The sequence below is a fragment of the Colossoma macropomum genome, unplaced genomic scaffold (genome assembly GCF_904425465.1).
Source record: "Colossoma macropomum unplaced genomic scaffold, Colossoma_macropomum, whole genome shotgun sequence".
Classification (NCBI taxonomy): domain Eukaryota; kingdom Metazoa; phylum Chordata; class Actinopteri; order Characiformes; family Serrasalmidae; genus Colossoma; species Colossoma macropomum.
In genome coordinates, this window is record NW_023494792.1 from 39,852,996 (window position 1) to 39,880,004 (window position 27,009).

At 38.5% G+C, this 27,009-nt stretch overlaps 1 protein-coding gene across 3 annotated transcripts; it reads left to right on the plus strand.

Annotated features, from left to right (window-relative positions):
- Positions 1 to 83: 83 nt before the first annotated feature.
- Positions 84 to 25,673, plus strand: agbl5 (ATP/GTP binding protein-like 5). Of its 3 annotated transcripts, none has more exons than XM_036577169.1 (12): positions 84 to 189; positions 1,616 to 1,928; positions 3,219 to 3,390; positions 5,507 to 5,676; positions 6,423 to 6,600; positions 7,716 to 7,894; positions 8,180 to 8,681; positions 17,420 to 17,589; positions 18,436 to 18,571; positions 19,556 to 19,746; positions 20,066 to 20,256; positions 21,911 to 25,673. In XM_036577169.1, exons 2-12 carry the CDS (start codon positions 1,729 to 1,731, stop codon positions 22,306 to 22,308), a joined length of 2,487 nt encoding a protein of 828 aa, XP_036433062.1. In that variant the 5' UTR covers positions 84 to 189; positions 1,616 to 1,728; the 3' UTR covers positions 22,309 to 25,673. The 3 variants fall into 3 exon arrangements, with proteins under 3 accessions (XP_036433062.1, XP_036433060.1, XP_036433061.1); XM_036577167.1 differs by having other exon boundaries at positions 93 to 383; XM_036577168.1 differs by having other exon boundaries at positions 93 to 336.
- Positions 25,674 to 27,009: the final 1,336 nt, after the last annotated feature.

Here is a 27,009-nt window from a genome sequence, read left to right on the forward strand (position 1 = left end):
CAACCAATACCGGCTCGTTTTGATCCTGGGTGCTCGCCCTGAGCTCTACACACCAATCAGCGGTTGCCTTCCTTCTGTTACGCGGAGACGGGCTGGTGAGTGGGTTTGTTTGGGTCTAAAGAGTCCACTGTGCTGATGCGCTCGGAGAAGCAGTGCAGTCGTTGATTTTCCAAACGAAAACGAGACACTGTACGATGCATGTTGTACATTTTGTTGTTTTGTACCGGGAGAACTGTCGACAGATTGTAGTGCATGTCATGTTCCTGTAGTTAGTCTGGCATATGCGCAAAGGCTAACTAACCCAAGAGCAGCTGACTGACAGTTATGTAGCTAGTGGTAACTACGTAACAAGTCATTCCGCTTTACTGTGCATTATCAACAAAGTAAGAAGTAACGATAACAACAAGTAAATGCTGGTGTTATGTGTTTGCTCCTGCATGACAGTTGTTAGCAAGTGTAGCTACGGTTACCTGGGTTTGCTAGCTACAACTAACGATGTTTGGCTCTGTAGGTTACTTAGCTATCTAGCTAGCCAAGTTAGCGATAAATACATAAATATTTCTTGTCATTTTTCTTTCGAATGCAGCCCTACAACCAGACTTATATATTCGTCACTAGCGAACTAATGCTAATTCTTCGCAACTCGCTAGCTGCGTTTTTAGCTACAGTGACTGTCAATGACGGGTTTCTCTTTGAAGAGATTTTTAGCGTTTGGAACATCTGTTAGCTACTCAGCTAATTTTAAGGCCGTTTTAGTGTCCTGAACGGCCAATTTCGGTGATTTGGTTTCAGCTGTTGCCACTGACGTATTCTAATGTCTAAGAATTAAGTTTGATACCAGCCACAGCTTTCTGTATGTAAGGTTTTTTGGAGTTGGGTGGAAAATTATAGCTTACCATGCTTTCCTATTTCAAGTCACGTTTTTGCGGTCACCCTGTAAATGGTTACATGCTGATGGAATAGTCTTTCTTTGTAGGTTGAAGTCCAACACTAGTTTGCTTCAATTCTTTACACTTTATAGAAAGTAAACTGTGAAATGAATATGTGAAAGAACAATATTTAGAAATTGAGTGAGTGGCAAATTTTTCGATGTTGTTCAGATTTGAAAGGTTTTTTAATTTGGCAGCGCAAACCGCATTTTTTGTTCCAGTTAGTAAGAACAAACATGGTACAGTACATTACACCGCATAAAGGAGCATTCTGGCCTAAATCTAGCCTTTAATGCCATTTGTCATATTATGTTATGTTGTTTAGTATAGCGTTGTATCCCTTAGCCTTGGTTTAACAAAATTTACAATTTTGTATCCTTGCTGTGTTTTCATCCATCGGTGTTCTCGCACTACAGTACCCAACATGCATGTATTTTAAGCGAAAATCTTGCTCTAGTGAAGCGAGTCACTAGTCACTCTAGGAGGCGAGTAGGCATGTTTACAACAGACACAGCAATAGAAAAATGTTTCATTTTGGCCAGAGTGGCCCTCCTAATGTCCCTGTTGTGAAATTGTTAATTGGTGGTTTTGAACCTGCAGTGAGGAAAATTAATTTTTTTATACTTTGTTTTGTCTTGCATTTTGAAGTCTCCCATCTGAACCCACAGTCTTTCCTGTCTGTACAGGTGTGAAGAGCACATGTGAGGAGTGTGTGTGAGAGAGAGGGACAGAGAGAGACTGGCTAGGTGCAGCATGGTGACTGCCAGTTGAGTGGTTATCTGAAGCTGAAATCCTGATCATGGAGGTCCATTTTGGCAGTGTGGTGTTTAGCTCACGATTTGACTCTGGAAACCTGGGCAGAGTGGTTAAAGTGGAGCAGTCAGAAGCTATTGGTGACAGCAACAGCTCCACTGGAAACTCTCTACCTCACGCTGACTGTGAGTTCAATGTTTGGACTAAACCGGACTGTGCAGATACAGAGTTTGAGAATGGAAACCGGTAAGAATTTTGCTTTCAAATTGTCCTCACCTCAACATTACATACACCGATCAGGCATAACAATATGTCCCTGTTTCTACGCTCATTGTCCATTTTATCAGCTCCACTTACTATATAGTTGCACTTTGTAGTTCTACAATTACAGACTGTAGTCCATCTGTTTCTCTGCATACTTTGTTAGCTCCCTTTTACCCTGTTCTTCAGTGGTCAAGACCCTCATGGACCCTCACAGAGCGGGTACTATTTGGGTGGTGGCTCATTCTCAGCATTCTCAGTGACACTGACGTGGTGGTGGTGTGTTAGTGTGTGTTGTGCTGGTATGAGTGGATCAGACACAGCAGTGCTGCTGGAGTTTTTAAACACTGTGTCCACTCACTGTCATCAGTGGTCATAGGACGCTGCCCACAGGACGCTGTTGGCTGAATATTTTTGTTTGGATGGACTATTCTTAGTCCAGCAGTGACACTGAGGTGTTTAAAAACTCCAGCAGCACTGCTGTGTCTGATCCACTCAGACCAGCGCAACACACACTAACACACCACCACCACGTCAGTGTTACTGCAGTGCTGAGAATGATCCACCAACCAAGTAGTACCTGCTCTGTTAGGGTCCATGGGGGTCCTGACCACTGAAGAACAGGGTAAAAGGGAGCTAACAAAGTATGCAGAGAAACAGATGGACTACAGTCTGTAATTGTAGAACTACAAAGTGCACCTATATAGTAAGTGAAGCTGTTTAAATGGACAGTGAGCGTAGAAACAAGGAGGTGGTCATAATGTTATGCTTGATCGGTATATATACTTTTATTGTTTTTTTCTGATATTGTCTTAAATATTTGCATGTGATGTGTTTTCTTCAAGATACACAGCCTTTTAATTTTTAATATGTAAATTAATGCAAACTGACAGGAAGAAAAAAAAACATGCTCAAAAATGTGCAGTGTACTTTAGTATTTACTGTGACATGCAAAAGTTTGGGTGCCCCAGTCAAATAATGTTTTATTGATTTTCTAAATGAAAGTAATTCAATACATCCTCTAGAAACAGTATGTCACCATGTTTTATTGCACAATTACTGTTTATTTCTTTTTATTTCCTTAACATTAACTTATTTCCACTTAGACAACAAAACACGTCATTTGACCTTCTTCCATATGACAGCTGTTTTTAAACACTTATACAAGAAAGGCTCAGGATATAACTTGTACTATCCAAATTTTAACTGTTATCATATCTAGTATATCTGTATACTAAAGTAGTGTGTGTGTGTGTCTCTTTGATGTGTGAACAGGTCATGGTTTTACTTCAGTGTGCGTGGAGTGTTGCCTGGTAAACTCCTGAAGATAAACCTGATGAACATGAACAAGCAGAGTAAGCTCTACTCTCAGGGCATGGCTCCATTTGTACGCACCTTGCCGGTCAAAACACGCTGGGAAAGAGTGCGAGAGCGGCCCACATTCGAGGTACAAACACTTTTTTCCCCCAAACACACTGTACAACATTGCGTTTTTCCCCCAAACACACTGTTCAGCATTGCATGTTGCATGCATGCAGCTGGACAATTAGTGGACTACGCTTGACCAATGTTTTGCAACTCTCCATTTTCTATGTGATAAAGTAATCGCTCCTTTAGAGTCAGTTACTGATTATGTAGTCTTGCAGGCCGGACCTCTGTGTATTGTTGCTTAAGTTGGCGAAGAGCTGGCTACTCTGACAGGAAAGGGATGGTTAACTGACATGCACACTGTTGTTTTTGCGTGACTTGTAGGGACAGCAGATTTTCAAAACGGGGCTACAACAGAAACACACCTACAGGAAACGTGGTATATCCATCATCAAACACGTGAATATGTGTCAGTTACTAGCTACTAAAATAATTCAGATACTTGAAAGAAAACTGCTGCATAACTTTTAAAGATGTGGTGTTTTTTCAGTCCAGCTGCTATATTTTGTTCCGAAATGGTATTAAATTCAGAAAAAAATATTGTAACTGGTACACACAGACGTGTGGATAACAAATCCGAATACAACTGACAAAATCCCAATAGCTGTGGCCAGCTTAGCATTTACATTTGTGGGTGGTGTCTGAGGCTGAGATAGCTGTTTATGTTACCTTTAGCACCAGTTGCTGGAACCAGATATTTCATGTAGTAATAAATTAGGCTGTCAGAGTGCTGTGATGAATGCTATAATTTTCATGTTACTTAACTTTATGTTAATTTACTACCGAAGACCAATTTTGTTTTTGTCTTGTGCTGTTTATCTCTATGTTAATATAACGAGCTTGGTGCTGATAATATGTGCTGTCCAGCTGTTTCATCATGTGTTTTTGCTCGTCTGGCTTGTAACTCACATTCACAGTTTAGCAGGCTGAAGGTTCTCCACAAGGGGAAGCTGTTAGCACTCAAGTAGCTTTTGTGTAGATCATTAGAATGGAGGAAACTGCATAAATACCTTTTATGGAAACAGTTATGGTTATAAGAAGCATTCATTTTATTAACTAGGTTATTTATGACACAGAGAAGACCTGTGGTGGTGCTATGGAAGAGTGGAACTTAATCAGTGACACCTTAAACTAGGCAGTAAGTGCAGACAGAGACTTGGATTCCTATTTCAAGGAAAAAAAAATCTTGCCTCTCTGTGTATGCCAGAAAAAGAGTCATGGAGGCAATCAATGTATCAGTACTAGTCTATGGAGATGTAGCTTATAAACATGCGTCCGCCAGTACCCTCAAACCACTAGACTCAATTTATCACTCCATCTTATGAGAAAAACAGTAATTATTAGACCTGCTATAGTGACTGGATCACCTGTCAGGTACCTAGTTTTTACTGAACTGGGAATATAGCTCCAGTATACCATTAAGATGGAATTTACTACAAGAGTCTCTAAAACTCATCTCACTAGTCAGTCAATCATTTTAAACTTTTAGCCTCTAACCACCTTTAGACAGCCTATAACTGTTTTAGTTGAGTTTAATTTTTCCTTTCTCCTTTTTTTTAATTTTATTATTTTTTATTTTTTTATTTGACTGTTTTATTGCAACTGTTTTACTTGATGTTCATTCTTCTACTGTTCTGTTTTAGTAAATAATTTTATTTCTAAGATTTTTAGTTTTCTTATTGCTTATTATCTTAGTTGGGTCTTTTACTTACTTTTAATGTGTTTTTGTTATATATTTTATTGTTATTTTTGCCTGTTTCTTATTTGAGCTGGTATTTTTATTTCTTTATAAATCTTATATAAGTCTTGCTGATGTTAATTTGTTTTAGTTGCTAAGTTTCATTTTAACCTTTGCAGTCCCTGTTTAACTTGCTCGGCTACATTGTACACGAGGGTTACCCTCAATGTACTTCCGAGTCCAAATAAAGATTGATTGATTGATTGAATAGGGCAAGACAGCAGTGCCTGGCATGAGGCTGGGCCAATTTGTTAGACAATAAATAGTTGCACCGCCCTCCCTATTTGCAAAACCACACAGCGCTACTGGTTTTCTCCATGCACAGTTTACAAGTAAATGTGCTCTAGATGTGGTATAGAAAGAATGTGACAGCGCTGTTTGTGTGTTCTCTTTCCAGATGTCTGAGAGTCAGTTCATTCTGTCATTTGTGCATCGTGTACTGGATGTAAAAGGAGCCACCACATATTTTGCATTCTGCTATCCATTCTCATACACTGATTGCCAGGACATGCTTCTGCAACTGGATCAGAGACTGCTCAGCAGCTCTCATGCACTGGGACCATGCAGGTGCCAACACGCACACACATACACGCTTAGTGTATACAGATGTGAAACTTATTTTTTATTCTCATTGTGCTGATCTTTTTTTTGTACAGGTAAAAGACAGGATTTGGTAGTAACTAGTAGTTTCAAACTGTAAAACTTTTACTTCCTTCTTAAGTTATAAAAAAAGAAATATTGAGTTACATTCTAGTCATTAACATTTAGTTACTAATTCCTTTTTTTTCTATCTTTTTTGAGATAGACAGACAGACAGAACTTTATTGATCCCGAAGGGAAATTGCAGTGTTTCAGTAGCAAGACGTATAATTGCACATAAAGTTACATATACTATGCAGAAAATAAAACATAGAAATAAAAATAGACGTAAGTTAGGCAGAAATAAAAAATAGACAACAAATAGACATAAGTTTAAGAGAGCAGAAATGAAAGTATATCTATTTGCATATTTACATAGCATATAAGCCAGATTTCTGATATTTACATAATAGCAGGCACTAAGTGGTATGAGGTAGTCTAAAAGTACAGTGAGTATAGACATAACTAGGAGTTACAGCAATATTACACTTTATAGTGTGCAGTGAGAGTGTGAGAGTTTAGCTCCTGGACTTCTTTAGTGTTGCTCACACCTCTCACTTTAGAGCATTATCATTTTGAATGTACTAGATGTTTCACTACAGTTCCAATACTTAAGTTGTTTATTGACTTAGTACTTTTGTACTTCTACCCAAGCTGATTTTCTCTGTCTCTAGTCCTGCTGAAAGTCTGTATTACCACCGTGAGCTGCTATGTTACTCGCTGGATGGACACAGAGTGGACCTGCTGACTGTGACATCCTGCCATGGAATGCTGGAGGAAAGGGAGCCCCGACTGGACAAACTCTTCCCTGATCACAGCACACCACGTCCACACCGCTTTGCTGGCAAACGGGTATTACTTCACATGCATTCACTCAGAAAACTGCTGGATAAAATAACCAAACTTGGCCATAATAACTTAATTCACTTTATCAAGATGTAGTAGCTCTTAATGCTTGAAGATAAAATATAATGCTTAAAGTTAAATGTAAAATGTAAAGTTTTTTTTTATTCTATGGCACTCCTAAACTGTGTTCTCATAAAACTTATTGTTATGACTGGAAGCAATTCAATTTTCTGAGTGCTGCGACAACAAATAGCATCTTTAGTTTGTTATATTAATTTAATCTATCTCTATGAGACTCTTTGTTTGGTGCTTACTGTGACAGTAAATTCAAGATTAACTGTCATTTACACATAGAAGCAATCAGAATTACAGCTGTAATCTGTAGCGTCCGTATTCCTGCATGACATGCATGCATGTGAAGGGAAGTCGGAATACGGCACAACAGCACCTCATGGCACACCACTCAGTATTTTACCATTACTACATTAAATTAGAAAGGCACAGTAGATCACATGCGGCTTGAAATTTAAACAGAAAGACAGCCAGGCTTCAGATAAACAGACAGATACTAATGGTCTGTTACCTTAACTAACGTTACTATACTAGCTTTTTTTAGCTTGAATCTTTCCTCTTGAAAACAGCCTGTCTGTGAAGAAGTAGTAAACTAATACCGAGTGTGAGAAGTGATGCTGAACACTATTTCATTCAATTTATAAGAGTAGAGTGTAAAATGAACTTGAACATAGCATTTATTGGCTCTACCTGTCAGTGCTTCAGGCATCAGAATACAACTGCTGTTGCAATTTTTGGTGGAACAGAAAGATTCAAACAAGAAGCTGGCAAATAAGAAGCTTCAGCTTTGAGGTTTTAATACTGGTAGTGATGTTTTTTTATTTTGAAAAGGAGATTTATTATAACATCTTACTGAGAGTTTTATGTACAAAGCTACCCACCTGAGTAGCTGCAGGTTTTGCTTGTGTGAACAGTGCTGTGGGAGTCATTTTATCTGCCCTGCCCAGCGCCACCTAAATGTTAACGGTGCTCTTTCGACCTACAATAAATGTGTCATCAAATATTTTTCAGTGTTTTCTATGATCCTGTGTGTCTGTACTTGCGTGTAGGTTTTTTTTCTCAGCAGCAGGGTGCACCCTGGTGAGACACCTTCCAGCTTTGTGTTCAACGGTTTCCTGAACTTCATTCTGAATCAGGACGACCCTCGTGCGCAGACACTGCGCAGGATATTTGTTTTTAAGCTGATTCCCATGCTCAACCCTGATGGGGTTTTCAGGGGTCACTATAGGTCAGTATGATACACCTGCATATGTAGATTTTAATGTCATGATGTTTGTTTTTGTTTTGTTGTTTTTTTGTATGATTTTATTGAACATATTGTATGCTCTTGTAATGTTACATTTGTGACTATCAAATGGTGTAGGAAAATACATAAAAGCCCTTTTTGAGCAAGCAAGTCATCTTGACGCCCACACAGTTCTTCTTTCTGTTGTTGGGTGAGGTTTAGGTTATTTTGTGACACAACCTAGTAATACAGTGCTTTCTTTGTTTACATGCTTGCTTGTACTAAAAGGACGGACTCTCGGGGTGTGAATCTGAACCGACAGTATATGAGCCCAAGTGCTGAGCTGCATCCCTCTATCTATGGAGCCAAATCTCTCCTCCTGTACCATCACCAACACAACTGCCTCAACCCCAGCATGCCCTCAGCTCTCAAAACCTCCAACCAGTCTAACACCCCCTTGCCACTGACTACACCTTGCAAATTGGAGTACTACCTCAACTGCCGCAACGAGGCAGAGCGACTGGAGGGTCCCACGCTCGATCTGTTGGAGATACCCATGCAACTGGAGGAAAGCTGGGAGAAGGGTGGAGTCGAGGAGGAGGTGGGGCCATGTGACGAAAATGAATCTGTACCAAGCCGAAGTGATGCCCCTTGTGTTTCTAATTCTGCCCCCACAGAGCAGATTGCACCCCAGGAGAGCGGAGTGGCATATTACGTCGATCTGCATGGCCATGCTTCCAAAAGAGGATGCTTTATGTATGGGAACAGCCTAGCTGATGAGAATCAGCAGGTAAGTTTGCATGTTTTACACTCACCATTCACTTATTAAGAATACCTACCTTGCATGTCGACTCAGCGTCCACTTGATGGGGTCCATGTACCTTACGGGTCTACTATATAGTGTACCTGCTAAAGTGCTACGTGAATTGTGGAGGGCTGCAGAATTAAGCTAGCTATAAGCCATTGTTAATGCTAGCTAACGCTACATTTTTGAGCAAAGCCCCCATGTGCTATTTTTATCAGTTGGTTAACATGATCCAGCTCAGTGTGTCACACACATTTCTGTAATATTCATTTTTTAAAATGGAAAGGAGGACATTAGAGACCTCCTACCTGAATTCGGTTTAAACAGGGTTCTGGCATAGTACAGTGGCTGTTACTCACTCAGCCACTGTAACAAGGTGGTTGTGTAATTTATGTACATGCAGTACAATTCAGTCTGCCAGTACAATTACAACTAAAATCATTTCATGAGTATATTTTTGGTAACAGAAAAAGTGGAACTCAGCCATAAATCCAAATCTGATGTTAATTATGCATGTTATAAAATAGCTTTCGTTGCTGGATAAATCTCTATCTACAGCATCCGCAGTCTATATGGTCGTCTAACATGGACAATAATTTCGACTTACTGATTAAAACATAAAAATGTGCTACATGTTTTATTAAAGATTCTTCGTGGGTCATGTATAAAGACAAAGTAATCATCACAAAATGATATATTTCTCTGTCTCACTCAGTCTTCTAAAGATCAGCCACCATATTTTCATGTATTACCTTTTGTGCTGGCCATTTTATTGACCCCGTCGTGACGGAATGATTGACAGGTTGAGAAGACCATGAAAATGAAAATGCGGCTGGGTCGAATGCATTTTCAAAGGCAGTTTGACACAGAATGAGCAGAGTAGGCGAGAATTGCAAAGAGGAGAGGCGCTGTTTTCCATTTACATTTGAATTTTGCCATCTTTCTTGCTTGGTGTTCCCTTTGATAATGCAAATTAAAGTCATTATTAGAGTGAAAAGGCATATAAGATAAACTACATATTAATTCCTATTTTGACACAGTTATTGCTTAATCACATTATGCATAAATATGCAGTTCTGGAAGTACATTTTAATTTAAGTAAAGCTACCCTTAAAGCATTTAAATCTTTGTCTAAATTAAATGTCAATATTAATATACCAAATGGCAAATTAAAATGGCAGTATTGAATTTGAATTTTCATTCTGAGCTTAACATCGGATATATAAGTGGGAAATTTAAATATAAATGTATAAATGGATTGCCATTTTACATATTACATTTTCGTTTCGAATTTTGATGTTGATTTGCTTCCATGTAAGAAATTGTATGCAATGGCTTTAAGTTATATGTGGCTAATTGCAGCAATGGAAATGAGACTTTTTGTTGAGGGGAAATCAGTAAAAGAAATAGTGAGAGAAAGACCTATCAATTGAATCAGTTCTCTTGTTTCTAAACAACACTGCCAGTGTATGTAGTGCAGTACAACTATTATTTTTTTTTTCATTTACATTTAAATATATTGTAAGTGCTACTTTTAGTCAAACAGGCTCTCTATGAATATGTCACTCCTTCTTTACCTCTGGCTGCTGGCAGAACATATGAGCTGCAGCTGAACAGTGATTCAGCTCTCCATTCACCGAAATACTAAACTGAGGTTGTCAGAATGGCCATAACTAGGATCATAATTTTAGTGAGGTCCATCTTGCAAATAGGGTATTGCTGCATGCTGTAACTCCAAATGGGCGGACCAAAGCTCCAAATGGGAGGGACATCCCTGAATGCTCCTCTGTTGGTTGATGAAAAGCCCGGTGGATTTTCTGTAATGCAGATTGGGTGTTCCTGCTGGCTGGTTGTAAAAGGATAATGTTGCTGATAAATTTATTTTTAGTATCGTTTGTGCAAATAAATACATGGACAGATTGCGGTATCTAAACTATAGAGTTAACTATAGTTATATAGTTAAATGGGCTAGATCCAGGTTTGATCCACAGCCTAATGCAATTCGTTCCCCTTAAGATTTCATGTTAAATGTCAAAAAAAGTCAAGTGGATATGCAATTGTGTGAATATTAAAATGATTTATTCTACCAGTGCTTTTGATCTTTTATATCAATCGAAACTAACAGTGGTCTGTGTAGATTTGCTTTGAAGTACAATTTAAAAATTTATAAATGGAGGTCTGAGCTGCATGTTTTTTGAGTCAATGTCAGCAATGCCGCTAATTGTTTCTGTTCTCATGTATTCAACAGAAACAAGCAGCCGTTTTCATATTATTTCATTTAGATTGTGATTGTGGTGTCAGGGCACGCCTAAGTTTAGTTTAGTTATGGCGACCTGTCCAGGGTGTATCCTGCCCTCCGCCCATTGACTGCTGGAATAGGCTCCAGCCCCCCCCTGCGACCCAGAAGGATAAGAGGCTTTCATTTAGATTTTTATCCCCATCCCCTTTGGTGCTCCATTCTGAACAATGGTTCTGAACCTAATAGCACAATGCGTGCATGGATGGCTTCTTCGAGGTGGTCTTACTTTTAGGGCGCGCATCACGAGTCCAGTACAGCGGGGCACTGTTTGCAGCCGTGCTTAGGTAACGTTCACTGCTTAGAGTGAGCTAGATTAAAGTGCTGACAATGTATTGTGGTTGTGGTGTTACCATGCCACATTGAAAGTAGTAAATATTTATAAAGAGAAAAAATGTTTGTTGGGCTGTTTTAGATTCATTCGTACAAGAACTTTTATGTTGAGAAGCCTGAATACAGGTGGAATGGTAGGTGATCCAGAGTAGAGCAGAGGGCTGTGTTTTTAACTGTTATTGCTGGAGAGGCTGTTTCTTCTCGCTGTTTTCAGCAAATTAAAATTAATTCGTGTTATGGACCATATCCCTGTTAGTGTAATGTCTAATAGAGTTAAACACAGTAGGACGTGGCCAAACCACAGCTGTCAAGTCAGCTGAGAGCCAGACACTACTGACTGTGTAGTCTCATTGTTGTTTTCACATTGAACCTCATAAACTCTTTCCAAAAGTAGTTACAAACAAAATAAGGCAGAGCGTGATTTGATTGGCCATAACACAGCGACAGCACTCACAGAAAACACATCAAATGTCACTCCCTTATTGAATAGACTTGTGAGGGCTACGCCCCTGAATAGGTTTCCGCATTATCAGAACAGCACTGTTTCCACATGAAATCTCACTAAAAACCCTCTGTTGGATCTCTGCATGCCGGGTGACAGATGGAAGCGGTGGCTCTTGTGCGGCAGAAAAAAGCCACTTCACCACCACTTTTATCAGCAACCATCACTTCACCACCACTGCTTCACCACTGCTCCATCACTTCACCGCCACTCCACCATCACTTTTATTAGAGACTGCCACTGCACCGCCATTGCTCCATCACTTCACCATCACTTTTATTAGCATCCGCCACTGCTGTCATTTTTATCAGCAACCTCCACTGCTCCGTCACTTTTATCAGCAAATGCCACTTCACCATCACTTTTATCAGTGACCGCCACTTCATCACCACTGCACCATCACTGCCCTGTCACTTCAGTGCCACTCCACTGTCACCTTCATTAGTGAGCGCCACTGCAACATCACAGCACCGCCACTGCTCCATCACTCCACCATCACTTTTATTAGCGTCCGCCACTTCACCACCACTGCTCTGTCACTTTTATCAGCGACTGCCACTTCAGAGTCACTTTTATCTGCGACCAGCACCTCGCCACCACTTCTCCGTCACTTCACCGCCACTTCACTGTCACTGCTACATAGGGGTGGGAATCTCTAGGCACCTCGTGATTCAATTCGATTACGATTCAGAGGACTGCGATGCGATTATAAAACGATTATCGATGCATCTCGATGCATCTTTTTTTCTGTATAGCATTTACATTTTCTCACTGTGTGAGCTCAAGTTTCGAGTTCAAGTTTATTTGTCATCTGCACAACATGTCAGGATATTTATGCATTGAAATGCTTGTGGTGAGGCTAATCACTCTACAGAAAGTAAATAAGTAAAAATAAAAATACAAGAAAAACCAACTGAAATATATTAAATATACACAAACTATACACAAAATATATACAGAATATAGAGACAATATACTTTTAAAGTGACTAAGTGACTCGGTGTTATTGTTATTTAAAGTGACTTGGTACTTTTAAAGCAAAGTATTTGTAATGATCCATAATGAATTTACTTCCAGTAAGTTTTTTAGTAAAACAAATGGAAGTGATGTGGCAAGTGAACTAGAAGACTCTCATTCAGTGCTCTTGTTTGGAGCACGAGAAGCTGCTGCTATTCATCTGCGATAAAATGCGCATTTACGGTGAAATAAGATCCAGTGGCAGTGGATGTCCATGCAGCACGTTACAGCTATTCTACCCATTTTCTTCAGTGATTTTATAACTTCGGTTTTGGTCTCATTGTAGAGACGGGGGGCATCGCTGTGTCACTAAAATATCCCTGAGACGGGACGTGTGCAACATAGTGCGAAAGCCCTGTTTCGCAACGGCTGAGAACTGGCGTGCAGACTGCAGGTCACATAGCAGCGATGCGTTATTCGCATTTATAAGCAGCACAGTTGGTTTCCTGGTACGTTAAATCTGCAACAAGAGACTGTCAAACACTAAAAAGTGGCGAAGCTGAAGTCAGCTTCTCTTTCGATTTCTCTCGTTCCACCTTAAATGGCGCCGCATTCACATTCGGCGCCTCAGGCAGAATTTAAGGTGGAATGGGTAAATTCGAACAAGAAGCTAGAGAATAAGAAGCGAATTCCGCCTCTTAAAACAGTCGTTGAGAGACATTTTACAAGAAACTGATCAACTTCTGAGAAAAAGTTTTCTGGCGGAGATGGGAGGAAAGCGGCTATAGCTGAAGCTTAAAGCAGAGCGAAGTAAATCTGCACTCTCGTTTATATTGTTTAATCTACATCCTGAGACATACTGGACATTAAATGTTGTGGCTCCCAAGGTGGTTTGATTTTTGTTGAAAGGACAACATGTTATCATTTGGGTTGTGACTCCTGATCTAACCTGGCTTTAACGCAGAGGGAGCCGGTCAGATTTCTCACTCATCCAGTTGTGTTTTTGTTGTGTGCCGCCACAGACTGTCCGGGTGCTGCACTTCCGCACTTCCAAGTTCCGCCTTTTGCGTTCTGTCAACATTACATTATAAATTAAATATTTAGAAAATCGTTTTTTGACATTCGTGAATCGATTCAGAATCGTACACGTCCGCATCGCGATGCATCTAAGAATCTATTTTTTTCCCACACCCCTACTGCTACATCACTTTTATTAGCAACCGCCACTGCTCTATCACTTCACCACTCCTCCACCGTCACTTTTATTAGTGACCATCACTGCTCAGTCACTTCATTGTTGCTTTTATTAGCGACTGCCTCTTTGCCATCACTTTTATCAGTGAACGGTAAGCTACTGCACTGCCACATTTATCATAGACTGGGACTGTTATTTAATGCCACTTCACCGGCAGTGTTATTAGAGGACAGCTCTGCACCTGACACTTTTATCGGCCACTTCACCTGGGGCAAATTTCGTGGTAGATACCACACCATCTGCCACAGCTAATGAGAAGCCACGCAAGCCTCTAAAGGGATTTGCCATGGGCTGTATGTTTGTGGCGCTTAGTGTTTTAAGATTTTTAGGAGATAAGGAATTATTGTAATCTGCTACGCTCCTCAAGCAAACATTGTAGGCTATAAATTTTTTACTCAGTAAAAAGGAAAAAAATGTCAGTAAATAGTAACCCGTTACAGATTCATTTATCTAGCCTAACTAAAATGTTGTGTAGTTGTGTTAGCCATGTAATTTTGTTTTTTTTTACAGAGAGTATTTAGCGATTTGGCGATTTAAATTTACTTCGTCCTGTGATAGTTGTTTGGTTGATGGGAGAAAACCTGAAATTTTTTCCATCATTTTATTAGACTCATCTACGAATTATCCAGCACTATACTATTTTTATTTTTTGAAGTTATTCTGATTTTTTTCAGGTGCATTTGTTCTGTCCTGTTCACGGAACTGCCACTTGAGAAGTTCGGTAGATTGGTGTGAGAGTACGAAAGTCAGAAGCCCCATTCTCATAAGGCTACTGCTTGAATTTCTACACTGAGAATGAAGGGAGAGATTTAAAGACATGAAAAAAATACATGTGATACATGTGAAAAGACATTGTAAAGAAATGTTGAATTTGTGTAATAGTTCTTAAATGGTAAATAATATATAAAATAGTAAATATTGAGTATAAACAACTGTATTTAGTAATTGACAAATGAATAAATCCAAAGCTATTAATAAAAATGAATAAGTAAAAAATTAGTAAAAAGTTATCATAGATAGAATAAATTCATTGAATAAATTAATTCAAAGACTTGATTCAGTTGTTCTTTATTTTATTGACACTAACAAACATCATTTATTGCAAGTGTTAAATACTTTGTAAGCATTATTCATTTCTTAATAATGTTGGAGTTAATGGTTTACTAACATGAACAAATGTAATTAATTTCACCTTTCTTTTTTTTTTGACATTGCCAAAACAAGCAAAGGAAGAAAGAAAGTAGGAAAGGACTTGGACTCGTAATGTATACGACAGGAACTGCAAGCATCTAGAAAATGAAATGTTCCTAACACAATTAAACATTTAATCTTTTCCACCGTGAAATTGAACTGCTTGCCTTGTTATTTCCATACATATTTTGTGTTTTCTCTTTATTATCTAAATGCAAAATAGCAATGGATTTGTAATAGGCTTACAAAAGATAATATTAATACAATGTTTAGTTAGCTTTGCCTGTCAATTTTAACAAATTTGTGTGGTCTAGTTCAGCATACCTTAAAAAAGAGTGCAAGTAGTGTTAAACAAAAGCAGGTTTTAGCTATTTGCAGTTGATCAAAGGGAATTTCATATTACGATGAGAGAGATGAGAGATGTGGCAGTGGAGGTCTTGTGGAAAAAAACAGAAACAATCAGTGCACTTGTATCTGCAAACAACCACATTATGAACAGATTGAAATCTCTGAAGTTGCTAATAACACTGCTGGTGTTCTGACAAATTTTGCTACCTTGTCAAAATGCCCTACCGTACCACATATATATAGGTAGAGCTCTACATAAAACTGTAGGTAGGATATTTAGATGGTCTAAATCACCTTGTCTGAAACTGTTAACAGCATTAAAGAATAATTAGGGTGTTTGATCACCTAAATCACCATCAGAATGTAAGGAGTATTATTAAGCTGAGTCTGTACTGAATTAACATTAAAACGCAATAAAACATACTAAAGGTATTTGCAAACTCTGTAGGACTGGGTAGGATGGGTAGGACAAATTGTTAGAACACCAGTGAAGTTACTGTCTCTAGTAAAAGCGACAGTGTCTAATAACACTGCCTGTGAGATGACGGTGGCTAAAAAAAAGTGGCGGTGCAGTGACTCTCGCTAATAAAAGCGTCAGTGAAGTGACAGTGAGGTTCTGACGAATTATGCTACCTTGTCAAAATGTCCTACCATAGTGCAAATTTATATGTAATTTCTTACTTAAAACAGGGTATGATGTTTCAGTAGCTTAAATCACTGTATACAAAAATGCTACCAACATTGCAACTACAAGTGTAGTAGTTTTATAGCCCAAACCCTTTTCTCAGAAAATGTTACCAACAGTAAAAGAATAATTAGGATATTTTGATAGCCTAAATTAGTCAATCAGAGAGTTATTGCAGTATTAAGATTAGTCCCCCATTTTAAAAAAATATATATATTCCAAATGTATTTATCGAATAGATTTTTGCAATATATGAAAATGGCCAAAAATGTATTTCTTAAGTATATATTTAAAATTCATTCCTTTGTATTTATTATTATATTTTTCAATTAAATGTAATTTAATGAAGGTTACAGTTATAACTAAATATACATAAACTGAATATATGGTACTGACAACAAATAAGCAAGATATCAAATCATCAGACTATATTTTCACAGTGTATTAAATACCTACAACACGTGCTTTTATGCATTAGACAAAATATTTTGACAATTTTCATACTTTTTTAAATATATGTGATAAATGCATTTACATACATGAATTTTTCTATAGTACATTTCTAAGTAATATTTCCGCATACATTTAAAATAAATGCATTTTAAAATATATTTATTATTAATATGGCAGTATATTCTGAAATACATTTTATTGTTAGGAATGTATTTTGGCATGGATTGCAATGTATTTCAAATGTATTTCAAATATATAAATTTAAGTTATATGTCCATATATTTTGTTTCCAAATGGGCTGTATGATAAACTTGAAGTAAGCCTGAATTAATGTGAAAAACACAAGTTACTATGCTGTAGTAATGATTTGCGCATTCTTGGACCACTGAATGGGTAGAACAAATTGGTAGAACATCAGTCGCTGATAAAAGTGACAATGAAACAGTGGTGGTGGAGTGAGGGTTGCTAATAAAAGTGACGGTGGAGTGGCGGTATAGTGACTGAGCGGTGGTAGTGCAGGGGCGGTGAAGTGGCAGTCGCTTATAAAAGTGACGGAGCAGTGGCGGTGCAGTGGCAACAAACACCTGATATGCAGATCCAGTTTCAGCACAAATTAATTTAGACATCAATTTTTTTCTATCCCCTTTTCCCTCAACTTTCCCTACTCTGTTTTTTCCTTCTTTTCATCTTCTTTTTATCATAGGTGGAAAACATGATGTATCCAAAGCTGATCTCTTTAAACTGTGCCCATTTTGACTTCCTCGGCTGTAATTTCTCAGAGAAGAACATGTATGCACGGGACAAGCGTGATGGTCAGTCTAAAGAGGGCAGTGGGCGCGTAGCCATTCACAAAGCCATCGGCCTTGTTCACAGGTATATACAGTAATCACTGTTTATATTTATGGTGATATTGCCGAGTCCCATACTATGTGTCCAAAAATAGTCAAATGCCCTTTCTAGTTTAAGCCTTTTTTTTGCACTGGGCAGTACAGTACAGTACAGTACAGTATTAGTACAGTTACAAATCAGAACCCAGAACTCTCTGTACTCTGGTCTGTTTCCCATCACGCTACAGAACCGTAAGAGCATGCAGAGTTCTTTTTAGCTTATGTAGGCACATGATTTTTCACAGTTGCAACAATGGAAAAGTTTCAATTCTCATTTCCCTGACTTACTCTGTGTTTTTGGTTTTACGTGAGAGTCACTGACAGCAATTGTGTTCTCTTTTGTTTTTTTTTTTGTGGACTCTGTAATGATTGCATTTAACTAATCAATGGTTTGCACCATTTTTAGCTCTACCCATATGTTCTGGATTAGTACAATTGGTACCCAAGCGAGGAGGGTAACCAAATTCAGCGAGTAGTAATCATACGGGTGAATTGGCAGTGGAAAGATGACAAAATGTGTGATCACAGATTTGTAAGCATAATATACCATACTGTACTGCCCAGGTGAAAAACATTCAGTGAATTAAGCTACTCATTGCTGACACAGGCAAGTTTCAGTTGCACTGGAAAATAAATTTGGTTAGCTTAAATAATTGCTATCAGGTGATTATGTAATAATTGTCGCAGCCCTACTAATGACAAAATTCTTTTTATACATCTATTCATGCACCAGTAGAGATATTTATGAGAAATAAGGCCACATTTAACATCCAGTGCAGGAAAAAAACAATGTGACCTCAGTATGATGTGAGAAATCTGCTTTTATGTGCAGTTATACATTGGAGTGTAATTATAACACCGGTCGCTCAGTCAACACCATCCCACCTGCATGCCACGACAATGGTCGAGCTACTCCGCCTCCTCCTCCTGCCTTCCCTCCGAAATACACGCCTGAGATATACGAACAGGTAACTTCTGTCCTTATTATGGTATCTGTCCTATATCTGGCCTCCCACCACTCAGAGTAACATGCTCCAGTGCACACTAGGTTATATATAATTTTCAGTAAAGCAGTCCAGCATAAGAGGTTGTGTCATAATGCGAGTGTGGTTACAATCAAAATACATTGTTAGGTCTGAGGCAGAGAGGGGATTTGACGGTTCAGTGGTACTTAACTGATTTTATTTGCTTAATTTAAAAATAGCTAATTAAACTGATTGGGTTAATTTATTACAGAAATTAAACTGAAACTGCACCACAGTGTTCAACTAATTTTTGTTTTCCTTGTAATCTCTAGATATAACATACCAAGACCAAACATCAGAGTTAACGTTTACGGTTTTCTCATTCAAAAAATCTAGAGGGTTATTGGCATACCTTTACTGGTAATTCCTTCAGCATACCTTTACTGCTCTATCTTTGCTTGACTTTGCATCATTGAAATGTTCAGCCCTTAAATTATACATTACCTTGATGCACTCACATTTGCCTTGAAAGATGTCATACCCTTGTTACAAATGGTCAACATCTCCTCCATTTCTGAATTGTGAGCATCTGTCTCACATTTTCGTAAGACATTTCTGATAGTTGAAGGTTTTAACAGCACAGACAAAACAGTTTTTGATCATAAGAAGAAAAGCAAAAAATTGTCAAGTTTTTTCAGTTTAGATTTTTAGATTTTAGATTTTGCCTTTTTTCTCCAAATATGTTGAACTCAGCAAATTAATAGAAATTTGTAGAAATTGCCATGTTTACAGTAGAGCGTGCTAATTGCTAAACTGCCAAACAGAAAAAAAATCTAGAAACCTTTAAAGTGGCTTATGGTCACATATTAGACCTTGTAATTTCCCTGGAATTGTCCTAGGTCTCGCGTAGAATCTTGTGTTTGTAAAATGTACATACACAAGATTATTCTTCAAGTGTTTCTTCTTGTTTGTTTATGTCTGTCTCAGGTGGGCCGTGCAGTTGCTATAGCAGCTCTGGACATGGCTGAGTGTAACCCTTGGCCACGCCTAGTCCTCTCTGAGCACAGCAACCTAGTAAACCTGCGTGCCTGCATGCTCAAACACGTGCGCAATAGCAAGGGCTTCAGCAACAATGTCCGCAGGAACACCAACAAGTCCTCCAGCCCCCCCAAGTCCTTGTAAGAGCTTTATTAACCTCGTTAAACCTCTTCCAGTCCAAAGACAATCATTATCATTTACACCATTTGAAAACACTTAATGCCTTTTTACTGTGTGAATATTTTGCAATGAGTGGTCCGATAGATATCACATTATAGCAAGGAACAAAATAAAATTACTTCTCCTATAAAGATATTGTTCCAAAAATATGAGGTTCTGTGACAAATTTCTTGGTGAACAGCATTAATGCAATCTAACTTAAAATACTACTGTGCACAGGATTCCTTATGCATTATTTAACCTAATGGTGACTTAATAAACTCTCTCTGTACACTTCAGAGGCCTAAGCAGCTCTGTTTCGGAGAACGCTCTGAGTCGGAGCCGCAGCAACAGCACTGGTAATGGCACTGTTGTCGGGAGCCAGCAGACATCTCCACAGCTGAAAAGTTCCCCCAGCTTCACGTTTGGCTGGAGTAACTCCGCTCCCAGCGCACACAGGCCTACCCACAAAGCTCTGGGACCAGTCAGAGGTGAGAGACCTCTATATCTACACATCTATTTAAAACAGAAACGGTGGTGCACTGAAAACTCTGTTGTGTTAGGCAAGCATTGCTACCACGGCAGCTGAGAAGGCCATTCTTGAATGGCATTCTTTCTGAAGAATTTTCAGAGCCTGATGAAATGAGTTTAAATATGTGTTTAATACTTCAAAATACGTCTTGCAACATCTTCAGCATTTGCGTACACCCAGCTGCAGCAGCTGCATTTGTAGAGGACTTCATTAGAATCTATTGTGTGCACTGCCTTTTTAATATGGCAGGGTTCATACACGTTGCTGCCTCTGACAAACCCATCAGATGAGAGAAAACCTGCCTCAAAACCCTGTGTTGCACACCATTACACACTGTTTTGCACCATTTCAACAAAACATTGTTCAACCTGGAAACCATAGCAACATTTTTGAGATTGAATGTGCCCCTGGTTTAAACATGGTAACTCAAGCATACGCCTGGCTGAAAAGGCTAAACTAAAAATTAACTGGCAAGTTTGTTTTTGAAATGGAATGACCTGCTTCATTTTAACTCATAGTCTTTCCCTCCATTACAGTACTGTTTTTAACATGCTTTCACCATTTCCCTTTGGCGAGTTTACAATGGCATCTTAAGGGCAATTTTATTACTGCATTAGGTTAAGTGAAGTCCTTGGTGGGCGCCCTTTGATTGGCAAGAGATCAGATGAACAGAAATATAGACTTCAGCTGCAGAAACCACTGCTCAAGCAATTCCCTTTATTACATGTAAAAAAACTGGGGACAAACCTGTATGTAAGCCTGAGCAATAAAATACTTAAAAATTTTGCACCAATAATATTCAATTCGCTTTGTTAAAAAAAGTTCATTTTTTACCAAAAGGAAAGACAGTATTTATTATTATATTTAGTATTAAGAAGCTTTCAACACCAAGTGCTGTTATCAAACAGTAATTTTGAGGAATCCTGTTACCAAACCTGCATAATCGATCAAAGCCTGATGACAGTGGAGGTGGATCAGCAGTATTAAATGATAAAAATCTTTAATATGGTTGACTATATTGTGAAAAACGAAGATCCCTTCATGTCCTTCCTGGTTTGGCTGTTTTAATGAAAAACATGGAGTGGACATCGGAGACTCCTAAAAGCAACAGCTTCAATGCAATTTTAATATCTATTTACCCTTGAGTTGTATAAGTAGCCTCAAGTTAGTCAGTTTTGCTTAATCAGTAAAGATTAATGCACAGTTACTTTATATTTGATGAACAAAAACATTGTGGCATGTGCAAAGGTTGTCAAAGTCAGCACGTAGAAACACCCTTTTGTGAAACTTTTTCACATGCCAGAATTGCTATTTTATTTATTTTTATTTTTTATATTTTACATAAAATAACGCTCGGGTGCATTAACAGTTGCAGAAAAATACTTTTTTTAAAAATGGGTTGCCACAGAAGTTGTGTTTGCTTTTTACTTCAAAATCAACAAAATGTCATTTGGCCAGGGTTCCCAAACTTTTGCATACAACTGTAGAGTTTACACAGCATAGGTCCTTATGCACTTTTGAGGTGTTAAAAACAGCATTCAAACAAAGTGTTTTTTTATGCTTATATGTCTCCTGTGTCACCAGCTGCATCTTGTCTGTATGTCCTCCTTTAGAGTGTAAAGCTCAGGACAAGAGACGGCCCCATCACCTCAACCACCGCCTCTCGCTTCGGTCTTCCGGCAACAGTCAGGCTACCCTGTCCCGCGCCCCCCTCTCCCCCTCCTCCTCTTCTTCCTCCTCTTCATCCTCATCTCCCTCATCCAGCTCGTTGGGGTGTGTCACTGCTGGCGCAGCAGCGGGCCCCTGCTCCATCAGCACAGCAGGTCTGTATTCCTTGCAGCCACCCAGCCTGGCCCAGCTGCTCCCTTCCCTGCAGGCCATGCCCCACAGCGGCCTACTCACCAGACTCAGCCCACTGCGCCCACCCACGTGCCAACCACTGCACGCCTATCTCAGAGACACTGCTACACAGAAAGGCCCACCACAGGCCACACAGCCACAGCAAGAGTGACTGAGTGTTCACTTAGTTTGTGATTCTTCAAGTGTGTGAGTGAGACAGAAAGAGAATGAGGGAGTTCTAATGCGGTGCTTACTTTTAAATGCTTTAATAATACATTATTATTATTATTATTATTATTATTATTATTATTATTTTAGTTTGAAATTTTTTGACTGAGGCAAAGACATACTCAGAAGCTTGCTGGCAATACACATCAAATATACACCCTTTTATTTTCAGATAGGTACTTGTGTCATGCAAGTAGCAGGCCATGGTTTAGCTGAATTGCACTTTGATTATATTTATATGAAATGGAGTATGCACTCAATGCCAGTGACTGAATGAACAAAACAGATCTGTAGCAGCTGTATGTGTGTGTGTTTGTGTGTGTGTATGTATACACTCTCTTTTCAGGAACTGTTGTATCCAAAGCAGTAGTTTTTTTTTTTTCTATAGTATGCCTATTTGCACTTTTGTCCTTTCTTTTGCTGTACGTTTTCCTCACTCTTATTTGCCACCACTACATTTTTAGCCCTCGTCACATAGGATTAAATGAGTAGGATCTTCTGTAATTACTTGTATTGATACTCATACTACATGGCACTAGTCTAATATCACAGTAAATTGAGTTTGAAAAAAACTCTAAAGCTACAGTGCCATGATGCTATATCTTTATTAATAGATTTTTGTGACATCCAACTGAAAAGCTACCTGTTTCTGGGAACAGTAGAGGACAAATTCACACAGGATTAAAATGTGAGTAATTTTCTGACAGTCCTTTTTGTTTATTACTGTGTTTTGTTTATTAGGATATGGGTAAAAGGTATTCACATTTGTGCATTCACACATGGATAAGACCTCATAATATAGGAATTTGCTCTGTTGGTAATGGCTTCAGAGAGTCCAGGTAATTGACCTATATGTGTTTTGACATACAAATGCTTTCTTTCATCTACTAGACAAGCTTTAAAAAGCAAAAATCTCATCTCAGAGATCGGATGGAGATAGGATTCAGATTTTTTTCTTTTGTTGTGTAATCGAGCTACCATTACCACTTTGGCAAATTCATTGTTGTCTTTCCAATCTGCATATTACAACACAGCCTATCTCAGAAGCATGGCATTTTAAACTAGAAACTAAGCGTTTTATAGTGACTCTGTAGGCATTATGTAGTGATTGCCTGTACCCTAGTCAAATAATTGTGTCTGTCATGAAATCACGGAAGTAGATGATACTTTCTGGAGGTTGTCACATAATTTGTCCACATGACTTCTCAAATAAATCTAGTGATTACAACCAACAAGAATAATAGTAGCAGTGGAGGATTTTCAAGTTCTTGTAATTCATTCACTCACCTGTTGCAGACAGAAAACTCCAGGTGCGCTTTTAGCACTTACGTAGTGTTTGTTTTTCATAAGAGTAGTGCTTAACATTAATGACACAGCGTGTTCTTGTTTAGAAATGCTGGTTGGCTGATTTAAGGGACAATTCTTTGATGGTGTTTGACCAATCAGTGATTAACACAATTTTAGCTCCACTCATAAATTCAGATTCAGCATACTTGGTACCCTGGCCAGAAGGGTAACCAAATTCAGCACAGGAACTCGTGTTCACTTAACAAAGAAGGTCACAATAAAATATGTCACAAATCTCTAATCTCATGTTACATGGTGTTGTAATATAATGTGAAACAAAGTGCACTACAGTTTCTCATAAGGCTGAATGAGAAGTCAACATTATGTAAAGTTTTTCCAACCTTTTCCAACAGCATTTGATAATCCTGTGTGAATATGCCTACATTTTTTTTTTATTTTGTTTAATCACTGAGGCCTCTCCCATCACTGTTTCAGGCATCTTTCCTGTCCGATATTGCTGTGCTTCTGAGCTTAGTTGTGTGTGCACTTAGTTGTGTGTGCACTTGTGTAAGTCCAGTCAGTTTCTTTTCATCAAAACAGCAGAATGGAACTATACTGAATAACCATAATAATAATCCATTTTAATTAAAGGGGAATTCCACAACATTTCTGCATAGTTTAGTGGTTGCGATGTAAACAAATTATTTAGAGTGCTTTGTGTAATGTATATGTTGATGGTAAAATAGTGGTGAGTCTGAGAAAATAATTTTTTGGGGTACTGCATGTACCCCTCCACCATTAATTGATTAAAAACGTTTAAGGTCAACAATTTATCTTAACTAACAGAAAACAATGGCTCATACATTAGGTGGTGTATTCAAAATTATTTAATGTATTCAACTTTCTGTGAGGGAGTTTTTAGAGGCAGACATCTGGTTCCCATCACCATGATTGTAAATAATTCTGACTCAGTAAGTTTCTATAGAATGGATCGCTTCACAATAAAACACACTGAATGACTTAGTTTTATTCTTTGTCAAGCTTTAACAAACCGTGATATTGGAAACTAAAGTAGCTAACTGAAATCTGTTCTTCTGAAATTACAGTGTAACTCTAAGAAATATGCTCAAAAGGTGGTTGCTTTGATGAAGCAATGAAGCAGACCATGATGTACTATGAGGCTGTATTTAATGGCTAGAAAGCTGTTTGGTTTCATGAACTGCAGTGTGAGCTTATGTTACTTTTACAGAAATTTGTTTACCTTAAATCAATGCTACTTTAAGCAGCTTTCTGGCCCACAAACCCACTGATCACAGGCCTGGTGAATTCAGCCTGCTTTGCCTGTGTTTCAGGGACTCCTGCCAACTAGTGTCTCAGTATTTACACTCTGATGGTAATGAGGTTCATCTATGGATGTAATTATTGTGGTTTCATTTGGTTTTGACAGTACACACTAAGCACGAGGACACTGGAGACTGCTTGATACAGTTTTGGTGGAATAGTCAGCTCAATAAAGAGATCATGTGGTCGTTTCCATCGATAGGCTGTGTTTGTGCTGTCGTTTTTTTATTATTTGTAAGTAATGCTTGACTAGACTTAATCATCTTAGAGTGTTGATGTACATTGTGGTGTCACCACATCATTGTAACTGTGTCTTATCTTTGTTTTTCTACTTTTTCTTCCTCTCCTCCAAGTTAAACTGTAATTCCATTGTAGACTGTAGGTTACCTGTGACAGGAAATCTAAAAATGAGTTGTGCCTAAATGTAGTTGCTGATGTTTGTGTCTCAAATTTCAAAAGTATTCCATGCCTAATCACTTGTAGCCACTGTCTCTCTACAATATCACTAAATGTGCTTCAGCTTTAGGGTAGACAGTGGACAACACATGTATACCATTATTACATAATTTATTATACTATGTATTATATGTCCTGGGGGGCTGTTAGAGGAGATGGCAGTCCAAACTTTTCACTTGTCTGATATTTTTTCTTAAATAAACATGACTTCTGGTTGAACAGAAAGGCATTTGACCCTTTTTCTACACTTTAACCCTTGACTCAGAACCCTCTATCAGAGAGCTCTGATCTGACAGTCTTCTCAGTGTGGTGCGTTTTTCCCTTTATCTCTAGCATTTTGTATATATGTCTGACTCTCCCAACATTTTTAGTAGTTCTTTCCAAGCCATCTTTTTTGGTTTTCCTTGCACTAAACTGGTAGTTTAAAATGTATCTCAGTTATATGTATGTTTATACAACAGTTAGTTCCGGCCATGCAAACTGATTGGTTGAGAAGCGTTCTAACCGTGCTGTTATTTCGCCATAACCAGAGCCTTCTAGAGAGAGAGTTGCGTCAACTCCGTTCACTCCAATGGACCATTTTTTTTTTACAGCTATGACGGATCATGGAGCCCCTCAATAGTTCCCGGAAGTTAGCAGCAAATACTAGCAGCGCGGCCGAGCTGCAGCAGAATATCCCGGTTGTGATTCACTTTAAAAGGGTAAAACAATTAAAGAATCAGTTTGTACATAATAAGCACATCTGAATCAAATTAACATGTATATTAGAGTATGTCAGTGGATTATCCCTGACTAAATTAGTAAATTTAAGAAACATTAACAGATAACAGATCAGGCTGGGGTACTGAATAAAGTTAGGAACCCATAATGTTAACCATAAACAACCTAGTAATTGTAAAATCCCTGCTCTTAATGTCATTTCATCCACCGTTGTTGAATCTTAGAAAAGGCTTATAAACGTGATTTTTCACGGGGTGGGTGGGAGTTAAATATTAGTTAAATATTACATTGGGGCAGAGCTTGTAGAGGGGAGGAGGTGGAGGAGATGAAATGAGAATATCGTTATCCATTTTGGAGTTCGAGCTAATTTAAGTTACACAATAAAAAGAAAGAGCTATTTTCATGATACATCACTACTGATACGGATTTAGAGTGCATATTGTAGGCTTTAAAGAGTAAACAAATATAAGACTTATGAATTGAGTGGTTGCAGGCTTTGTGATTCTGTTGACTGTTATCTGTACATTATGTTGCAGTTTAGTTGATTTTGGATTAATGGCAAGAACCACGGGAGGATTCAACTCAGCCTAGAGACTCCCTACAATAAGACAGCACCCCCACCCTGCACCCTGAGTCTCAACTCCCTGGGTTTTGCACTTCTTTACCTGTTACTTATTTTTAATAAATAAAACGTTAAGCTTCCCAGTGGTGTGGCTTTTGTTTGTGAAACGTATGCAATGTCACGTTGTTGTTGTAATCTTTAGTGATGGTCAGTAATTCAGTAATTGCTCCTGCTGACTTGAGCCAGCAGTTTTTTCTTCTCTCTGTGTCAGTGGAGAAA

What these genes read in the sequence shown, in the direction of transcription:
- agbl5 (XM_036577169.1), top strand. Translation starts at nt 1,729, where the DNA reads ATGGAGGTCCATTTTGGCAGTGTGGTGTTTAGCTCACGATTTGACTCT. An exon ending in TAGCTGATGAGAATCAGCAG is followed by an intron (nt 8,682 to 17,419) that starts GTAAGTTTGCAT and finishes TTTTTATCATAG; the next exon opens with GTGGAAAACATGATGTATCC. An exon ending in AGCTCTGGGACCAGTCAGAG is followed by an intron (nt 20,257 to 21,910) that starts GTGAGAGACCTC and finishes GTCCTCCTTTAG; the next exon opens with AGTGTAAAGCTCAGGACAAG.